General features: G+C 45.0%; 1 protein-coding gene across 1 annotated transcript in view; it reads left to right on the forward strand.

Moving 5' to 3' along the window:
- Positions 1–21,372, forward strand: part of LOC118942985 (calcium voltage-gated channel auxiliary subunit alpha2delta 4a) — a 244,532-nt gene that overhangs the window by 13,079 nt on the left and 210,081 nt on the right. Inside the window, exons 2-3 of the mRNA XM_090213389.1 lie at positions 906–987; positions 16,388–16,564. Coding sequence (XP_090069515.1) covers positions 906–987; positions 16,388–16,564 — 259 coding nt within the window. The remainder of the gene's footprint in view (positions 1–905; positions 988–16,387; positions 16,565–21,372) is intronic.

The following is a 21,372-nucleotide window of genomic DNA, read 5'->3' on the forward strand; positions in this document are numbered from 1 at the left end:
TCTCTAACCCCCATCTCACCTCTCTAACGCCATCTGTTCCCCAGCTCACCTTTCTAACCCCCATCTGTCCCCCAGCTCACCTCTCTAACCCCCATCTGTTCCCCAGCTCACCTCTCTAACCCCCATCTGTCCCCCAGCTCACCTCTCTAACCCCCATCTGTTCCCCAGCTCACCTCTCTAACTCCATCTGTTCCCAAGCTCACCTCTCTAACCCCATCTGTTCCCCAGCTCACCTCTCTAACTCCATCTGTTCCCCAGCTCACCTCTCTAACCCCCAGTACGCGCTGGTGGTTTAGTCACACACACACACACACACACACACACACACACACACACACACACACACACACACACACACACACACACATACACATACACATATATATATATATAAAGTACCTTGTGGCCCCACCAATCTAATGAAAATAAATTCATTTCCAAGAACCATCTGTTGTAAGTATACCAGAACAAAACAATTGTTGCTCCAGTACAGTTAAGTAGCTAATATAACACATGCGATATTGTGAGCTCATTAGGAAATGTCTATGACCCAATGCCATGAATCAGAGAGAAGCTCAATTCATCAATCAAATGTCTTCTGTTAAGCTCTTTTGTTTCATCAGCAGTTTCTTTACAGATCCCCAGCCGAAAACCCCAAAGAGCAAGCCAAGCAGAGGCTAGGAAACACTCCCTAAAATGCAGGAACCTAGGAGGGAACCTAGAGAGGAAACTAGTTGTGTTTTGAATAAATGAATTCTGAAGAACCAGGCAGGTGCTGTTGCCATGGACTACTAGAATGAATTGACAGTAAACTGAGCTCTTCTATTGGGCCAATTGTACTTGAATTGTATTTGGGTTTTTACAAAGCTTACACTGATTTCCTGTATTTCCTTTCTGTTTTTCAGGGTTCAGCAATGGGCCGTCTCTTATGGAAAACAAATTATTGGTCTTTCAACAAAATACTCTGGTGCTCTGCTGCTCCAAAAGGTGACCCACAGAAACCTCCTCTGATTTAGACATGGGTGAACTGTGTGTGTGTGTGTGTGTGTGTGTGTGTGTGTGTGTGTGTGTGTGTGTGTGTGTGTGTGTGTGTGTGTGTGTGTGTGTGTGTGTGTGTGTGTGTGTGTGTGTGTGTGTGTGTGGGTCACGTTCTGACCTTTATTTCCTTTGTTTTGTATTTAGTTAGTATGGTCAGGGCGTGAGTTGGGGTGGGCAGTCTATGTTTGTTTTTCTATGATTTGGGGATTTCTATGTTTCGGCCTAGTATGATTCTCAATCAGAGGCAGGTGTCATTAGTTGTCTCTGATTGAGAATCATACTTAGGTAGCCTGGGTTTCTCTGTTTGTGTGTGTGTGGAGGGGCTTCCCTGCAGGGTGAGCTCAGCCCAATCAAAGAGAGAAGGGCAGCAAGATAACAATTTGTATGATCACTGCTGTTTGTGGATGTTGAATGGAGACTGTGTTTGTTGAATGGAGACTGTGGATGTTGAATGGAGACTGTGTTTGTGGATGTTGAATTGAGACTGTGTTTGTGGATGGAGACTGTGTTTGTTGAATGGAGACTGTGGATGTTGAATGGAGACTGTGTTTGTTGAATGGAGACTGTGTTTGTTGAATGGAGACTGTGGATGTTGAATGGAGACTGTTTGTTGAATGGAGACTGTGTTTGTTGAATGGAGACTGTGTTTGTGGATGTTGAATGGAGACTGTGTTTGTGGATGGAGACTGTGTGTGTGGATATTGAATGGAGACTGTGTTTGTGGATGTTGAATGGAGACTGTGTTTGTGTTTGTTGAATGGAGACTGTGTTTGTGGGTGTTGAATGGAGACTGTGTTTGTGGATGGAGACTGTGTTTGTGGATGTTGAATGGAGACTGTGTTTGTTGAATGGAGACTGTGTTTGTTGAATGGAGACTGTGTTTGTGGATGTTGAATTGAGACTGTGTTTGTGGATGGAGACTGTGTTTGTTGAATGGAGACTGTGTGTGTGGATGTTGAATGGAGACTGTGTTTGTGGATGTTGAATGGAGACTGTGTTTGTGGATGGAGACTGTGTTTGTTGAATGGAGACTGTGTTTGTGGATGTTGAATTGAGACTGTGTTTGTGGATGGAGACTGTGTTTGTTGAATGGAGACTGTGTTTGTGGATGGAGACTGTGTTTGTTGAATGGAGACTGTGTTTGTTGAATGGAGACTGTGTTTGTTGAATGGAGACTGTGTTTGTGGGTGTTGAATGTAGACTGTGTTTGTGGATGTTGAATTGAGACTGTGTTTGTGGATGGAGACTGTGTTTGTTGAATGGAGACTGTGTTTGTGGATGTTGAATTGAGACTGTGTTTGTGGATGGAGACTGTGTTTGTTGAATGGAGACTGTATTTGTGTTTGTTGAATGGAGACTGTGTTTGTTGAATGGAGACTGTATTTGTGTTTGTTGAATGGAGACTGTATTTGTGTTTGTTGAATGGAGACTGTGTTTGTTGAATGGAGACTGTATTTGTGTTTGTTGAATGGAGACTGTGTTTGTTGAATGGAGACTGTATTTGTGGATGTTGAATGGAGACTGTGTTTGTTGAATGGAGACTGTATTTGTGGATGTTGAATGGAGACTGTGTTTGTTGAATGGAGACTGTATTTGTGGATGTTGAATGGAGACTGTGTTTGTTGAATGGAGACTGTATTTGTGGATGTTGAATGGAGACTGTGTTTGTTGAATGGAGACTGTATTTGTGGATGTTGAATGGAGACTGTATTTGTGGATGTTGAATGGAGACTGTGTTTGTGGATGTTGAATGGAGACTGTGTTTGTGGATGTTGAATGGAGACTGTGTTTGTGGATGTTGAATGGAGACTGTGTTTGTGGATGTTGAATGGAGACTGTGTTTGTGGATGTTGAATGGAGACTGTGTTTGTGGATGTTGAATGGAGACTGTGTTTGTGGATGTTGAATGGAGACTGTGTTTGTGGATGTTGAATGGAGACTGTGTTTGTGGATGTTGAATGGAGACTGTGTTTGTGGATGTTGAATGGAGACTGTGTTTGTTGAATGGAGACTGTATTTGTGGATGTTGAATGGAGACTGTGTTTGTGGATGTTGAATGGAGACTGTATTTGTGGATGTTGAATGGAGACTGTGTTTGTGGATGTTGAATGGAGACTGTGTTTGTTGAATGGAGACTGTATTTGTGGATGTTGAATGGAGACTGTATTTGTGGATGTTGAATGGAGACTGTATTTGTGGATGTTGAATGGAGACTGTATTTGTGGATGTTGAATGGAGACTGTATTTGTGGATGTTGAATGGAGACTGTATTTGTGTTTGAGAAGCGTGTAAGAAGAAAGAGACTAGGAAAGAGAGGCAGAGGGAGGAGGAAGAAGGATAGAGATCGATGGAGAGATGATTCCAGAATGTGGATTTACAGGGTTAATCTGGACTATACGACATCACAATGGTTTTAGGCTGTGAGGGGAGGGGTTAGGGAACCCTTCCTCCGTGTACCAATCGGAAGCAGCCTTACTGTACAGTGAAGACTACATAACTGAAATGCCGGCCACTGGAATTACACACTACTGTAAAACGACCCTCTCACATACCGTAGGCTATTTAATAGGAACCAGAACCAGTACATGGAACCATAGTACGGTGTACCTTTGAGGAAATTCTCACCCTCAGAGGTGAGGCTGGAGCCTGAGGGTGTCCTAACAGGGCCACCGTACCACGACTGTCTAATCAGTTGATAAAACATATAGATAGATTGGATTAGCCTCCTTGTCATATGAGTGTGTTTCTGTCTATCTTTTTGTTTATATCTCTTATTTCAGCGATGTTGCCCATTAATGCTGTGATATATGGGTTTAGAGTTGGTGCTTGTCTTTCCTATGTCAGATTTCCTTTACATAAGTTCTGCTCTGTTTCCTGTTCACGGTGTGAGTCGTGAGGAGAGGACAGCCCTTGTAGGTGCTGATGGTGTGTGTGTGTGTGTGTGTGTATGTGTGTGTGTGTGTGTGTAATTACCATCCTAGGTGTGAGTCCCAGCACTTCTCAGTAATAAGCACATGCTCTCTGTTCCCAAGCGACCCTGAAGACTACCCAGCAGGACCTGCAACATCTGTCTGGTCTAATACATGCAGACATACACACGTGCAGTCCCCCTCCCTAGTCTCTGAGCTCATGTTGAAGACAATGATCTGACTGGATGGAATAAAAAAACACGTGCTTAAGCTTTTCAGATGTTACATTATGCTGGGGAATATAATGTGTCTTATTAGCATTATGCGGGGGAATATAATGTGTCTTATTAGCATTATGCTGGGGAATATAATGTGTCTTATTAGCATTATGCTGGGGAATATAATGTGACTTATTAGCATTATACTGGGGAATATAATGTGTCTTATTAGCATTATGCTGGGGAATATAATGTGTCTTATTAGCATTATGCTGGGGAATATAATGTGTCTTATTAGCATTATGCTGGGGAATATAATGTGTCTTATTAGCATTATGCTGGGGAATATAATGTGTCTTATTAGCATTATGCTGGGGAATATAATGTGTCTTATTAGCATTATGCGGGGAATATAATGTGTCTTATTAGCATTATGCGGGGGAACATAATGTGTCTTATTAGCATTATGCTGGGGAATATAATGTGTCTTATTAGCATTATATTGGGGAATATAATGTGTCTTATTAATTAACATTATACTGGGGAATATATTGTGTCTTATTAGCATTATACTGGGGAATATAATGTATCTTATTAGCATTATGCTGGGGAATATAATGTGTCTTATTAGCATTATGCTGGGGAATATAATGTGTCTTATTAGCATTATGCGGGGGAATATAATGTGTCTTATTAGCATTATGCGGGGGAATATAATGTGTCTTATTAGCATTATGCTGGGGAATATAATGTGTCTTATTAGCATTATATTGGGGAATATAATGTGTCTTATTAATTAACATTATACTGGGGAATATAATGTGTCTTATTAGCATTATACTGGGGAATATAATGTGTCTTATTAGCATTATACTGGGGAATATAATGTGTCTTATTAAGTCACTGTGGTTGTGTTGACAGTAGGCTGCTCTGTAAGCATCTTATAAAGTCACTGTGGTTGTGTTGACAGTAGGCTGCTCTGTCAGCTTTTATAAAGCCACTGTGGTTGTGTTGACAGTAGGCTGTTCTGTCAGTGTTTATAAAGCCATTGTGGTTGTGTTGACAGTAGGCTGCTCTGTCAGCTTTTATAAAGCCACTGTGGTTGTGTTGACAGTAGGCTGTTCTGTCAGCTTTTATAAAGTCACTGTGGTTGTGTTGACAGTAGGCTGTTCTGTCAGCTTTTATAAAGCCACTGTGGTTGTGTTGACAGTAGGCTGTTCTGTCAGCTTTTATAAAGCCACTGTGGTTGTGTTGACAGTAGGCTGTTCTGTCAGCTTTTATAAAGCCACTGTGGTTGTGTTGACAGTAGGCTGTTCTGTCAGCTTTTATAAAGCCACTGTGGTTGTGTTGACAGTAGGCTGCTCTGTCAGCTTTTATAAAGCCACTGTGGTTGTGTTGACAGTAGGCTGTTCTGTCAGCTTTTATAAAGCCACTGTGGTTGTGTTGACAGTAGGCTGTTCTGTCAGCTTTTATAAAGCCACTGTGGTTGTGTTGACAGTAGGCTGCTCTGTCAGCTTTTATAAAGCCACTGTGGTTGTGTTGACAGTAGGCTGTTCTGTCAGAGCTCATCAAATATTGGATGTTTGGTTATTGCCTTTTCTTTCTCCCCTTCTCTCCAGGTCTCTCTCTCTCTGTGTGTGTGTGTGTGTGTGTGTGTGTGTGTGTGTGTGTGTGTGTGTGTGTGTGTGTGTGTGTGTGTGTGTGTGTGTGTGTGTGTGTGTGTGTGTGTGTGTGTGTGTGTGTGTGTGTGTGTGTGTGTGTGTGTGTGTGTGCCTATCTGCAGTTTCTTTGTCTATATCTGTCATTTGGGGACAGAATAATGTCCGGATTGTGTCCCAGATGACTATTTGGGACACCCTACTCCCTATGAAGTGCACTACTTTTGACCGGGGCCCATAGAGTTCTGGTCAAAAGTAGTGCACTGCATAGGGAATAGGGTGCCGTGTGGGACCAACCTCCTGGATTAACCCTGGACGACCTGGCTGACAGCTTAGTTTGATAGGAACACAATTCCTCCTCCATAGAGTCAGAGAACAGCACAGACAATCATAACAGTATTTTAGTGACAGACGGGAAAGGCTCTAGTGCTTGAATAGACTTTAGGCTTCCTCTTTCCTGGCGCCTCCTCCCCTGCTCTACCTTTCCTGGCCCCTCCCCCCCGCTCTACCTTTCCTGGCCCCTCCCCCCCGCTCTACCTTTCCTGGCCCCTCCCCCCTGCTCTACCTTTCCTGGCCCCTCCCCCCGCTCTACCTTTCCTGGCCCCTCCCCCCCTGCTCTACCTTTCCTGGCCCCTCCCCCCCTGCGCTACCTTTTCTGGCCCCTCCCCCCTGCTCTACCTTTCCTGGTCCCTCCCCCCTGCTCTACATTTCCTGGCCCCTCCCCCCCTGCTCTACCTTTCCTGGCCCCTCCCCCCTGCTCTATCTTTCCTGGCCCCTCCCCCCTGCTCTACCTTTCCTGGCCCCTCCCCCCTGCTCTACCTTTCCTGGCCCCTCCCCCACACTCTACCTTTCCTGGCCCCTCCCCCCCGCTCTACCTTTCCTGGCCCCTCCCCCCCTGCTCTACCTTTCCTGGCCCCTCCCCCCCTGCTCTACCTTTCCTGGCCCCTCCCCCCCTGCTCTACCTTTCCTGGCCCCTCCCCCCCTGCTCTACCTTTCCTGGCACCTCCCCCCCTGCTCTACCTTTCCTGGCCCCTCCCCCCTGCTCTACCTTTCCTGGCCCCTCCCCACCGCTCTACCTTTCCTGGCCCCTCCCCCCCGCTCTACCTTTCCTGGCCCCTCTCCCCCGCTCTACCTTTCCTGGCCCCGCCCCCCCCGCTCTACCTTTCCTGGCCCCGCCCCCCCCGCTCTACCTTTCCTGGCCCCGCCCCCCCCGCTCTACCTTTCCTGGCCCCTCCCCCGCTCTACCTTTCCTGGCCCCTCTCCCCCTGCTCTACCTTTCCTGGCCCCTCCCCCCGCTCTACCTTTCCTGGCCCCTCCCCCCCGCTCTACCTTTCCTGGCCCCTCCCCCCCGCTCTACCTTTCCTGGCCCCTCCCCCCCGCTCTACCTTTCCTGGCCCCTCCCCCCCGCTCTACCTTTCCTGGCCCCTCTCCCCCGCTCTACCTTTCCTGGCCCCGCCCCCCCCGCTCTACCTTTCCTGGCCCCTCCCCCCCGCTCTACCCTTCCTGGCCCCTCCCCCCCCGCTCTACCTTTCCTGGCCCCTCCCCCCCGCTCTACCTTTCCTGGCCCCTCCCCCCCGCTCTACCTTTCCTGGCCCCTCCCCCCCGCTCTACCTTTCCTGCCTCAGTCCGTGTGTTGTTGTTTGTTTATTTGACAGGGTTCATGTACAAAACACATTGTACCAGATTTTTAGCTGCGTAGCACATTTTTTAGAGCGCAACCTCATAATACACCATATGATGCAGCTTGTTAGAGCTTGATAATGAGTAGATTTCTCCTACACCACATCGTTCATACAGTACATGTTATTCTCGTTAGCTTTGGAAAAGATCACTGTGAATCAATATCTCTACACTCGCCAGTTAAGTTAAAACATTCACTTAATGAGTTTTTTTTGCTACATCTTCATCATAAACATCATCTTCATCATCATCTTCATCATAAACATTATAATCTTCATCATAAACGTCCTCATCTTCATCATAAACATCCCCATCTTCATCATAAACATCATAATCTTCATCATACACATCATAATCTTCATCATAAACATCCTCATCTTCATCATAAACATCATAATCTTCATCATAAACATCTTCATCATAAACATAATCTTCATCATAAACATCCTCATCTTCATCATAAACATCATAATCTTCATCATACACATCATAATCTTCATCATAAACATCCTCATCTTCATGATACACATCATAATCTTCATAAACATCCTCATCTTCATCATAAACATCCTCATCTTCATCATAAACATCCTCATCTTCATCATACACATCATAATCTTCATTATAAACATCCTCATCTTCATCATAAACATCATCATCTTCATCATAAACATCATCATCTTCATCATAAACATCCTCATCTTCATCCTAAACATCATCACCTTCATCATAAACATCATCATCTTCATCATAAACATCATAATCTTCATCATAAACATCCTCATCTTCATCATAAACCGATCAATGCTAAACTCATTTTTCATGGTAAAGACGGCTGCATCTTCACACATGACTTCACCTGATAGTTAGCTGATTGGGGTTGTGTTTCTTGATTGGTTGGGTGGGTGGTTGGTTGCTTGGGAAGCAACATTTGCTTTTCATTTCCGTTGCGGGGGAGGATCTGTGCTGCTCTCTCAGCCCCTGCTTCTATGATGCCCTCTTTTGACCATAAAGAGGCTGCATTTATGTTTATGGTGTTTGTACAAGACAGGTTACGATAACATGGGACGCCCTGGGACCTTTTATCATTGTCTGGTAGGTTTCTGTGCTTTTCCTTCCTGGTTACTTTGGAATGGAACTCTTCTACAATCAATATACGGTACAATTTCCGCTACTTCCTCCACACGCGCCTGCTTAAGCCTTAGGGCCTGCCTTAGCTTTATACTATTCTTACCATGGCACTAAGGAGTACACCACATTAGTCACTGGCTTTATCAATAAGTGCATCGAGGTCGTCATTCCCACAGTGACTGTACGTACATACCCCAACCAGAAGCCATGGATTACAGGCAACATCCGCACTGAGCTAAAGGGTAGAGCTGCCGCTTTCAAGGAGCGGGACTCTAACACGGAAGCTTCTAAGAAATCCCACGATGCCTTCCCGACGAACCATCAAACAGGCAAAGCTTCAATACAGGACTAAGATTGAATCGTACTACACCGGCTCCGACGCTCGTCCAGGGCTTGCAAACTATTACAGACTACAAAGGGAAGCAGGGCCGAGAGCTGCCCAGTGGCACGAGCCACCAGACAAGCAAAATAACTTATATGCTCGCTTTGAGGCAACTAACACTGAAACGTGCATGAGAGCATCAGCTGTTCCGGACGACTGTATGATCACGATCTCCGCAGCCAATGTGAGTAAGACTTTTAAACAGGTCAACTTTCACAAGGCCCCTGGGCCAGACGGATTACCAGGACGTGTACTCCGAGCATGCACTGACCAACTGGCCGGTATCTTCACTGACATTTTCTACCTCTCCCTGTCTGTAATACCAACATGTTTCAAGCAGACCACCATAGTCCCTGTGCCCAAGAACACTAAGGTAACCTGCCTAAATGACTACTGACTCTCACGTCTGTAGCCATAAAATGCTTTGAAAGGCTGGTCATGGCTCACATCAACACCATTATCCCAGAAACCCTAGACCCACTCCAATTTGCATACCACACCAACAGATCGACAGATGATGCACTCCACACTGCCCTTTCCCACCTGGACAAAAGGAACACCTATGTGAGAATGCTGTTCATTGGCTACAGCTCAGCGTTCAACACCATAGTGCCCTCACAGCTCATCACTAATCTAAGGACCCTGGGACTAAATCAGATCAAAATCAAATGTATTTATATAGCCCTTCTTACATCAGCTGATATCTCAAAGTGCTGTACAGAAACCCAGCCTAAAACCCCAAACCGCAAGCAATGCAGGTGTAGGCCAAAACCTAGGAAGAAACCTAGAGAGGAACCAGGCTATGAGGGGTGGCCAGTCCTCTTCTGGCTGTGCCGGGTGGAGATTATAACAGAACATGGCCAAGATGTTCAAATGTTCATAAATGACCAGCATGGTCAAATAATAATAATCACAGTAGTTGTTGAGGGTGCAGCAAGTCAGCACCTCAGGAGTAAATGTCAGTTGGCTTTTCATAGCCGATCATTAAGAGTATCTCTACCGCTCCTGCTGTCTCTAGAGAGTTGAAAACAGCAGGTCTGGGACAGGTAGCACGTCCGGTGAACAGGTCAGGGTTCCATAGCCGCAGGCAGAACAGTTGAAACTGGATCAGCAGCACGGCCAGGTGGACTGGGGACAGCAAGGAGTCATCATGCCAGGTAGTCCTGAGGCATGGTCCTAGTGAGAGAAAAAAAGAGAGAATAAGAGAGAGCATACTTAAATTCACACAGGACACCGGATAAGACAGGAGAAATACTCCAGATATAACAGACTGACCCTAGCCCCCCGACACATAAACTACCTCAGCATAAATACTGGAGGCTGAGACAGGAGGGGTCGGGAGACGCTGTGGCCCCATCCGATGATACCCCCGGACAGGGCCAAACAGGAAGGATATAACCCCACCCACTTTGCCAAAGCACATCCCCCACACCACTAGAGGGATATCTTCAACCACCAACTTACCATCCTGAGACAAGGCCAAGTATAGCCCACAAAGATCTCCGCCACGGCACAACCCAAGGGGGAGCACCAACCCAGACAGGAAGATCACGTCAGTGACTCAACCCACTCAAGTGACGCACCCCTCCTAGGGACGGCATGAAAGAGCACCAGTAAGCAAGTGACTCAGCCCCTGTAACAGGGTTAGAGGCAGAGAATCCCAGTGGAGAGAGGGGAACTGGCCAGGCATAGACAGCAAGGGCGGTTCGTTGCTCCAGAGCCTTTCCGTTCACCTTCACACTCCTGGGCCAGACTACACTCAATCCTATGACCCACTGAAGAGATGAGTCTTCAGTAAAGACTTAAAGGTTGAGACCGAGTCGTCTGCGTCTCTCATATGGGTAGGCAGACCATTCCATAAAAATGGAGCTCTATAGGAGAAAGCCCTGCCTCCAGCTGTTTGCTTAGAAATTCTAGAGACAATTAGGAGGCCTGCGTCTTGTGACCGTAGCGTATGTGTAGGTATGTACGGCAGGACCAAATCGGAAAGATAGATAGGAGCAAGCCCGAGTAATGCTTTGTAGGTCAGCAGTAAAATCTTGAAATCAGCCCTTGCCTTAACAGGAAGCAAGTGTAGGGAGGCTAGCACTGGAGTAATATGATACATTTTTTTGGTTCTAGTCAGGATTCTAGCAGCCGTATTTAGCACTAACTGAAGTTTATTTAGTGCTTTATCCGGGTAGCCGGAAAGTAGAGCATTGCAGTAGTCTAACCTAGAAGTAACAAAAGCATGGATACATTTTTCTGCATTATTTTTGGACAGAAAGTTTCTGATTTTTGCGTTACGTAGATGGGAAAAAGCTTTTCAGTCTTGATATGTTTGTCAAAGAGAGATCAGGGTCCAGAGTAACGCCGAGGTCCTTCACAGTTTTATTTGAGACGACTGTACAACCATCAAGATTAATTGTCAGATTCAACAGAAGATCTCTTTGTTTCTTGGGACCTAGAACAAGCATCTTGGGACCTAGAACAAGCATCAACAGAGACCGCCATGTTTATTTTTGCCCAACCTAGGTCGAGGCACAGACATGGTCTCAACGGGGATAGCTGAGCTGACTACACTGACTGTGCTAGTGGCAGACTCCACTAAGCTGGCAGGCTGGCTAACAGCCTGCTGCCTGGCCTGCACCCTATTTAATTGTGGAGCTAGAGGAGATAGAGCCCTGTCTATGTTGGTAGGATAAGATGAGACCACCCCTCCAGCTAGGATGGAGTCCGTCACTCCTCAGCAGGCCAGGCTTGGTCCTGTTTGTGGGTGAGTCCCAGAAAGAGGGCCAATTTTCTACATTATATATTTTGGGAGGGGCAGAAAACAGTTTTCAACCAGCGATTGAGTTGTGAGACTCTGCTGTAGAGCTCATCACTCCCCCTAACTGGGAGGGTGCCAGAGACAATTTCTCGATGCCGACACATCTTTCTAGCTGATTTACACGCTGAAGCTATGTTGCGCTTGGTGACCTCTGACTGTTTCATCCTAACATCGTTGGTGCCGACGTGGATAACAATATCTCTACACTCACCAGTTTTAGCTTTAGCCAGCACCATCTTCAGATTAGCCTTAACGTCGGTAGCCCTGCCCCCTGGTAAACAGTGTACGATCACTGGATGATTAGTTTTAAGTCTAATACTGCGGGTAATGGAGTCGCCAATGACTAGGGTTTTCAATTTGTCAGAGCTAATGGTGGGAAGCTTCAGCGTCTCAGATCCCGTAACGGGAGAAGTATAGACAAGAGAAGGCTCGGCCTCAGACTCCGACTCGCTGCTTAATGGGGAAAACCGATTGAAAGTTTCTGTCGGCTGAATGAGCGACACCGGTTGAGCATTCCTACAGCATTTCCCTCCAGAAGCTATGAGAAAGTTGTCCGGCTGCGGGAACCGTGCGAGGGGATTTACTAACGTTACTATCTCTACTTACTAGTGGCACAGACGCAGTTTCATCCTTTCCTACACTGAAATTACCCTTGCCTAACGATTGAGTCTGAAGCTGGGCTTGCAGCACAGCTAGCCTCGCCGTAAGGCGATCGTTCTCCTGTATATTATGAGTACAGCGACTGCAATTAGAAGGCATCATGTTAATGTTACTACTTAGCTTCGGCTGTTGGAGGTCCTGACGAACCATGTACAGATAAAGCGTCCGGAGTGAAAAAGTTGAATGAGAAAAGTTGAGTGAGGGGAAAAACCCAAAATATAAACTGTAATTAAAAAGTAAAAAACATAAAGTTGTCAGGTAGTAAGGTAAGGTTGGCAACAAAACGCACAGCAACACGTAAACAAGTCTGCAAGTTGTGACCGACTAAAGACCTCCCTTTGCAACTGGATCCTGGACTTCCTAACGATCCGCACCCAGGTGGTGAGGGTAGGCAACAACACATCCTCCACGCTGATCCTCAACACGGGGGCCCCTCAGGGGTGCGTGCTCAGTCCCCTCCTGTACTCCCTGTTCACTCATGACTGCATGGTCAGGCACGACTACAACTCCATCATTCATTTTGCTGATGACACAACCATTGTAGGCCTGATCACCGACAATGATGAGACAGCCTATAGGCAGGAGGTCAGAGACCTGACCGTGTGATGCAAGGACAACAACCTCTCCCTCAATGTGATCAAGACAAAGGAGATGATTGTGGACTACAGGAAAAGGAAGACCGAGCACGCCCCCATTCTCATCGACGGGGCTGTAGTGGAGCAGGTTGAATGCTTCAAGTTCCTTGTCGTCCACATCACCAACAAATGAAAATGGTCCAAGCACACCAAGACAGTCGTGAAGAGGGCACGACAAAACCTATTCCCCCTCAGGAGAATGAAAAGATTTGACATGGGTCCTCATATCCTCAAAATGTTTTACAGCTGCACCATCGAGAGCATCCTGAAGGGTTGCATCACTGCCTGGCATGGCAACTGCTCGGCCTCCGCAAGGCACTACAGAGGGTAGTACGACATCCAGGACTTCTATACCAGGCAGTGTCAGAGGAAGGCCCTAAAAATGGTCAGCCACCCTAGTCATAGACTGTTCTCTCTGCTCCCGCACGGCAAGCGGTACCGGAGCGCCAAGTGTAGGTCCAAGAGGCTTCTAAACAGCTTCTACCCCCAAGCCATAAGACTCCTGAACAGCTAATCAAATGGCTACCCAGGCTTTTGCATTGCCCCTCCCCCCCACGCTGCTGCTACTCTCTGTCGTTATCTATGTATAGCCACTTTAATAACTCTACCTCCATGTACATAATTACCACAATTACCTCGACACCCATGACCCCGCACATTGACACATTGACTCTGTACCGGTACCCCCTGTATATTGCCCCACTATTGATATTTACTGCTGCTATTTAATTATTTGTTGTTATTATCTCTTACTTTTTTTGTATTTTCTTAAAACTGCATTGTTGGTTAAGGGCTTGTAAGTAAGCATTTCAATGTAAGGTCTACAATTGTTGTATTTGGCGCATGTGACAAATACAATTTGACTTGATTTGATTTACTAAAGACTGGAGGCCTGAAGCTTTCTGTGAGTGTCCCCTTGTCATCTCCCTCCTGCCCTCTGATCCAGTGATCCAGCCTGGGGGTCTATTCCCTCCTGTCCTCTGATCCAGTGATCCAGCCTGGGGTTCTATTCCCTCCTGTCCTCTGATCCAGTGATCCAGCCTGGGGGTCTATTCCCTCCTGTCCTCTGATCCAGTGATCCAGCCTGGGGTTCTATTCCCTCCTGTCCTCTGATCCAGTGATCCAGCCTGGGGTTCTAATCCCTCTGATCCAGTGATCCAGCCTGGGGTACTATTCCCTCTGATCCAGTGATCCAGCCTGGGGTTCTATTCCCTCTGATCCAGTGATCCAGCCTGGGGTTCTATTCCCTCTGATCCAGTGATCCAGCCTGGGGTACTCTTCCCTCTGATCCAGTGATCCAGCCTGGGGGTATATTCCCTCCTGTCCTCTGATCCAGTGATCCAGCCTGGGGTACTATTCCCTCCTGTCCTCTGATCCAGTGATGCAGCCTGGGGTACTATTCCCTCTGATCCAGTGATCCAGCCTGGGGTACTATTCCCTCTGATCCAGTGATCCAGCCTGGGGTTCTATTCCCTCCTGTCCTCTGATCCAGTGATCCAGCCTGGGGTTCTATTCCCTCCTGTCCTCTGATCCAGTGATCCAGCCTTGGGTACTATTCCCTCTGATCCAGTGATCCAGCCTGGGGTTCTATTCCCTCCTGCCCTCTGATCCAGTGATCCAGCCTAGGATGCTATTCACTCCTGGATCAGGCTGGCCATTTCTGAGATACTGGAACCGGCACGCCTGGCACTGACAATCATACCACGCTCAAAGTCCCTTAGGTCACTCGTTTTGCCCATTCTAACTTTTAATTGAAAAGTAACTGAATGCCTCGATGCCTTTGATGATCTTCATCAGATGACACTCATAGGACATCATGTTACACAATACATGTATGTTTTGTTCGATAATGTGCATATTTATATCCAAAAATCTCAGTTTACATTGGCGCCTTACGTGCAGTAATGTTTTGATTCCAAAACATCGGGTGATTTTGCAGAAATACTTATAACAAACGGTGATAAAAGATACAAGTGTTATTCACAGAATTAAAGATAGACTTCTCCTTAATGCAACCGCTGTGTCAGATTTCATTTTTTTTTTAATGGAAAAAGCATAATCTGAGAATGGCGCTCAGAACCCAAAACAGCCAGAGGAATATCCGCCATTTTGGAATCAACAAAGTTAGAAACAACACCATAAATATTCACTTACCTTTGATCTTCATCAGAAGGCACTCCCAGGAATCCCAGGTCAACAATAAATGACTGATTTGTTCCATAAAGTCTGTAATTTATGTCCAAATAGCCCCTTGTTGTTAGTGTGTTCAGCCCAGTAATCCATCTTAATGAGGCGCAGGCACTTCATCCAGACGAAAACTCGAAAAGGTCTGTTACAGTCCTTTAGAAACATGTCAAACGATGTATGGAATCAATCGTTAGGATGTTTTTAACATAAAACATCAATAATGTTCCAACCGGAGAATTCCTTTGCCTTCAGAAAAGCACTGGAACAAGAGGTAACTCTGTCGGGAGAGCGCGTCATGAGACCGAGGCTCTCTGCCAGACCACTGACTCAAAGAGGTCTCATGAGCCCCTCCTTTATAGTAGAATCCTCAAACCAGTTTCTAAAGACGGTTGACATCTAGTGGAAGCCCTAGGAAGTGCAACCTAATCCATATCGCAATGTGTATTCGGTAGGCCAAGCTTTGAAAAACTACAAACCTCAGATGTCCCACTTCCTGGTTGGCTTTTTCTCAGGTTTTCGCCTGCCATATGAGTTCTGTTATACTCACAGACATCATACAAACAGTTTTAGAAACGTCAGAGTGTTTTCCATCCAATACTAATAATAATATGCATATATTAGCACCTGGGACAGAGTCGGAGGCAGTTCACTCTGGGCACCACTATTCATCCAAAAGTGAAAATGCTGCCCCCTATCCCAAAAAGGTTTTAACACCATTGTCAAAGACTGACTGTGGTAAAAACAACAGGAGATGATTAACAGACTAGTGTAATCCACCAACAGCTGTTGAATAGTCACCAGCTGAGACAACAGAGTCAGATAGCGGTTTGTCAAGGTTCTATTTAGAGATAAGCTCTATGTTCTCTAGCCAATCCAATAGATCCAACTCTTCTCTGATTGTTGTCATACAATACGTTACATGTGTCTCTTATGACAGCTCCCTTGTGGAAGTGGATTCATTTACAGACTTGAAAACACCTGATTCCTGAAAGACAATCAAATCTGACAGTTCACCTGATATCAGGGACCGTTGGTTACCTAAACATGTTTATGAAGGGTATTTAACCCTTTCTTCTCCAGAAATACAAAGACATTGAGCCCACGGTGAAGATGGAGGAGGTGGACGGAGAGGAACTGGTGAAGAAGTTTGCTGAGGAGATGGAGGGCATGCTGGGTAGGAAGATGAAGTCTGTCAAGAGACTGGCGGAGGCAGCGGAGGACGCTGATCTATACCATGAATTCAACGCTACTTTAGAGGTCCGTCACAGTTCCTCCTTACGAATACACTTTTTAAGGGCTGTTGTTCAAAAGTAACCGATCGTCACAGACTGAGTTGGTATACGGTGCATTCAGAGAGTATTCAGACCTCTTGACTTTATCCACATAATGTTATTATAAAATGGATGACCTTTTTTCCTGCCCCTCATCAATTTACACACAATACCCCATAATGACATCACAATACCCCATAATGACATCACAATACCCCGTAATGACATCACAATACCCCATAATGACATCACAATACCCTACAAAGCAAAAACAGGTTTTTAGACATTTTTACAAATGTATTACAAATTTTAAAAACTCATCTTAAATTTACATAAGTATTCAGACCATTTACTCAGTATTTTGTTGAAGCAGCTTTGACAGCGATTACAGCCTTGAGTCTTCTTGGGTATGTCGCTAAACGCTTAGCACACCTGTATTTGGGGAGCTTCTCCCATTATTCTCTGCAGATCCTTTCAAGCTCTGTCAGGTTGGATGGGGAGCGTCGCTGCACAGCTATTTTCAGGTCTCTCCAGAGATGTTCGATTGGATTCAAGTCCGGGCTCTGGCTGGGACACTCAAGGACATTCAGAGAATTGTCCCGAAGCTTCTCCTGCATTGTCTTCGCTGTGTGCTTGGAGTTGTTGTCCTGTAGGAAGGTCAACCTTCGTCCCAGTCTGAAGTCCTGAGCGATCTGGAGCAGGTTTTCATCAAGGATCTCTCTGTACTTTGCTCTGTTCATCTTTCCCTCGATTCTAACTAGTCTCCCAGGCCCTGTCGCTGAAAAACATCTCCACAGCATGATGCTGCCACCACCATGTTCAATCTTGGTTTCATCGGACCAGAGAATTTTGTTTCTCATGGTCTGAGAGTCTTAAGGTGCCTTTTGGAAAACTCATGTGCCTTTTTCTGAGGAGTGGCTTCCATCTGGCCACTACCATAAAGGCCTGATTGGTGGAGTGCTGCAGAGATGGTTGTCCTTCTGGAAGGTTCTCCCATCTCCACAGATGAACTCTAGAGCTCTGTCAGAGTGACCATCAGGTTCTTGTAGTTACTGTAGCCTCTGACCAAGGCCCTTCTCCCCCGATTGCTCAGTTTGGACGGGTGGCCAGCTCTAGGAAGAGTCTTGGTGGTTCCAAACTTCTTCCATTTAACAATGATGGAGACTACTGTGTTCTTGGGGATCTTCAATCCTGCAGAAATGTTTTGGTACCCTTCCCCCGATCTGTGCCTCGACACAATCCAGTCCCGGAGCTCTACAGACAATTCCTTCAAACTCATTGCTTGGTTATTGCTCTGACATGCACTGTCAACTGTGGTACCTTTATATAGACAGGTGTGTGCCTTTCCAAGTCATATCCAATCAATTGAATTAACACAAGTGGACTCCAATCAAGTTGTAGAAACATCTCAAGGATGATCAATGGAAACAGGATGCACCTGAGCTCATAGCAAAGGCTCTGAATACTTTTTGTTTATAATATTTAATTCATTTGCAAAAATGTCTTAAAACCTGCTTTCACTTTGTCATTTTGGGATATCGTGTGGAGACTGATGAGGAATTTGTTCTATTTAGAACATGTTAGAATAAGGCTGTAATGTAAAAAGTCAAGGGTTCTGAATACTTTCCGAATGCAAAGTAACATTACAAATATAACTTTATTATTCTACATGTAAAACACAAAACAAGATCCTTACCGCTGTACAACATATTCAAGGTTTGAAATGTACAGCGGTTATGGACCTTTGTGATGTGCTCTCTCTGTTGTAGTTTCACCTTCTCTCTTCCTATGATCTCTGTTGTAGTTTCACCTTCTCTCTTCCTCTATGATCTCTATTGTAGTTTGACCTTCTCTCTTCCTATGATCTCTGTTGTAGTTTGACCTTCTCTCTTCCTATGATCTCTATTGTAGTTTGACCTTCTCTCTTCCTATGATCTCTGTTGTAGTTTGACCTTCTCTCTTCCTATGATCTCTGTTGCAGTTTTTGACCTTCTCTCTTCCTATGATCTCTGTTGCAGTTTGACCTTCTCTTCCTATGATCTCTGTTGTAGTTTGACCTTCTCTCTTCCTATGATCTCTGTTGTAGTTTGACCTTCTCTCTTCCTATGATCTCTGTTGTAGTTTGACCTTCTCTCTTCCTATGATCTCTGTTGTAGTTTGACCTTCTCTCTTCCTATGATCTCTGTTGTAGTTTGACCTTCTCTCTTCCTATGATCTCTGTTGTAGTTTGACCTTCTCTCTTCCTATGATCTCTGTTGTAGTTTGACCTTCTCTCTTCCTATGATCTCTGTTGCAGTTTGACCTTCTCTCTTCCTATGATCTCTGTTGTAGTTTGACCTTCTCTCTTCCTATGATCTCTGTTGTAGTTTGACCTTCTCTCTTCCTATGATCTCTGTTGTAGTTTGACCTTCTCTTCCTATGATCTCTGTTGCAGTTTGACCTTCTCTCTTCCTATGATCTCTATTGTAGTTTGACCTTCTCTCTTCCTGTGATCTCTGTTGCAGTTTGACCTTCTCTCTTCCTATGATCTCTGTTGTAGTTTGACCTTCTCTTCCTATGATCTCTGTTGTAGTTTGACCTTCTCTCTTCCTATGATCTCTGTTGTAGTTTCACCTTCTCTCTTCCTATGATCTCTGTTGTAGTTTGACCTTCTCTCTTCCTATGATCTCTGTTGCAGTTTGACCTTCTCTCTTCCTATGATCTCTGTTGTAGTTTGACCTTCTCTCTTCCTATGATCTCTATTGTAGTTTGACCTTCTCTTCCTATGATCTCTGTTGTAGTTTGACCTTCTCTCTTCCTATGATCTCTGTTGTAGTTTGACCTTCTCTCTTCCTATGATCTCTGTTGTAGTTTCACCTTCTCTCTTCCTATGATCTCTGTTGTAGTTTGACCTTCTCTCTTCCTATGATCTCTGTTGTAGTTTGACCTTCTCTCTTCCTATGATCTCTGTTGTAGTTTGACCTTCTCTTCCTATGATCTCTGTTGTAGTTTGACCTTCTCTCTTCCTATGATCTCTGTTGTAGTTTCACCTTCTCTCTTCCTATGATCTCTGTTGTAGTTTCACCTTCTCTCTTCCTATGATCTCTGTTGTAGTTTGACCTTCTCTCTTCCTGTGATCTCTGTTGTAGTTTGACCTTCTCTCTTCCTATGATCTCTGTTGTAGTTTGACCTTCTCTCTTCCTATGATCTCTGTTGTAGTTTGAGCTTCTCTCTTCCTATGATCTCTGTTGTAGTTTGACCTTCTCTCTTCCTATGATCTCTGTTGTAGTTTGACCTTCTCTCTTCCTATGATCTCTGTTGTAGTTTGACCTTCTCTCTTCCTATGATCTCTGTTGTAGTTTGACCTTCTCTCTTCCTATGATCTCTGTTGTAGTTTCACCTTCTCTCTTCCTATGATCTCTGTTGTAGTTTGACCTTCTCTCTTCCTATGATCTCTGTTGTAGTTTGACCTTCTCTCTTCCTATGATCTCTGTTGTAGTTTGACCTTCTCTCTTCCTATGATCTCTGTTGTAGTTTGACCTTCTCTCTTCCTATGATCTCTGTTGTAGTTTCACCTTCTCTCTTCCTATGATCTCTGTTGTAGTTTGACCTTCTCTTCCTATGATCTCTGTTGTAGTTTGACCTTCTCTCTTCCTATGATCTCTGTTGTAGTTTGACCTTCTCTCTTCCTGTGATCTCTGTTGCAGTTTGACCTTCTCTCTTCCTATGATCTCTGTTGTAGTTTGACCTTCTCTTCCTATGATCTCTGTTGTAGTTTGACCTTCTCTCTTTCTATGATCTCTGTTGCAGCTTGACCTTCTCTCTTCCTATGATCTCTGTTGCAGTTTGACCTTCTCTTCCTATGATCTCTGTTGTAGTTTAACCTTCTCTCTTCCTATGATCTCTGTTGTAGTTTGACCTTCTCTTCCTATGATCTCTGTTGTAGTTTGACCTTCTCTCTTCCTATGATCTCTGTTGTAGTTTGACCTTCTCTCTTCCTATGATCTCTGTTGCAGTTTGACCTTCTCTCTTCCTATGATCTCTGTTGCAGTTTGACCTTCTCTCTTCCTATGATCTCTGTTGTAGTTTGACCTTCTCTTCCTATGATCTCTGTTGCAGTTTGACCTTCTCTCTTCCTATGATCTCTGTTGTAGTTTGACCTTCTCTTCCTATGATCTCTGTTGTAGTTTGACCTTCTCTCTTCCTATGATCTCTGTTGCAGTTTGACCTTCTCTCTTCCTATGATCTCTGTTGCAGTTTGACCTTCTCTTCCTATGATCTCTGTTGTAGTTTGACCTTCTCTCTTCCTATGATCTCTATTGTAGTTTGACCTTCTCTTCCTATGATCTCTGTTGTAGTTTGACCTTCTCTCTTCCTATGATCTCTGTTGTAGTTTGACCTTCTCTCTTCCTATGATCTCTGTTGTAGTTTGACCTTCTCTCTTCCTATGATCTCTGTTGTAGTTTGACCTTCTCTTCCTGTGATCTCTGTTGCAGTTTGACCTTCTCTCTTCCTATGATCTCTGTTGTAGTTTGACCTTCTCTTCCTATGATCTTTGTTGTAGTTTGACCTTCTCTCTTCCTATGATCTCTATTGTAGTTTGACCTTCTCTTCCTATGATCTCTGTTGTAGTTTGACCTTCTCTCTTCCTATGATCTCTGTTGTAGTTTGACCTTCTCTCTTCCTATGATCTCTGTTGCAGTTTGACCTTCTCTCTTCCTATGATCTCTGTTGCAGTTTGACCTTCTCTCTTCCTATGATCTCTGTTGTAGTTTGACCTTCTCTTCCTATGATCTCTGTTGCAGTTTGACCTTC

This window comes from Oncorhynchus mykiss, chromosome 21, assembly GCF_057628025.1.
Source record: "Oncorhynchus mykiss isolate SJ-2025 chromosome 21, ASM5762802v1, whole genome shotgun sequence".
In the NCBI taxonomy this organism is placed as follows: domain Eukaryota; kingdom Metazoa; phylum Chordata; class Actinopteri; order Salmoniformes; family Salmonidae; genus Oncorhynchus; species Oncorhynchus mykiss.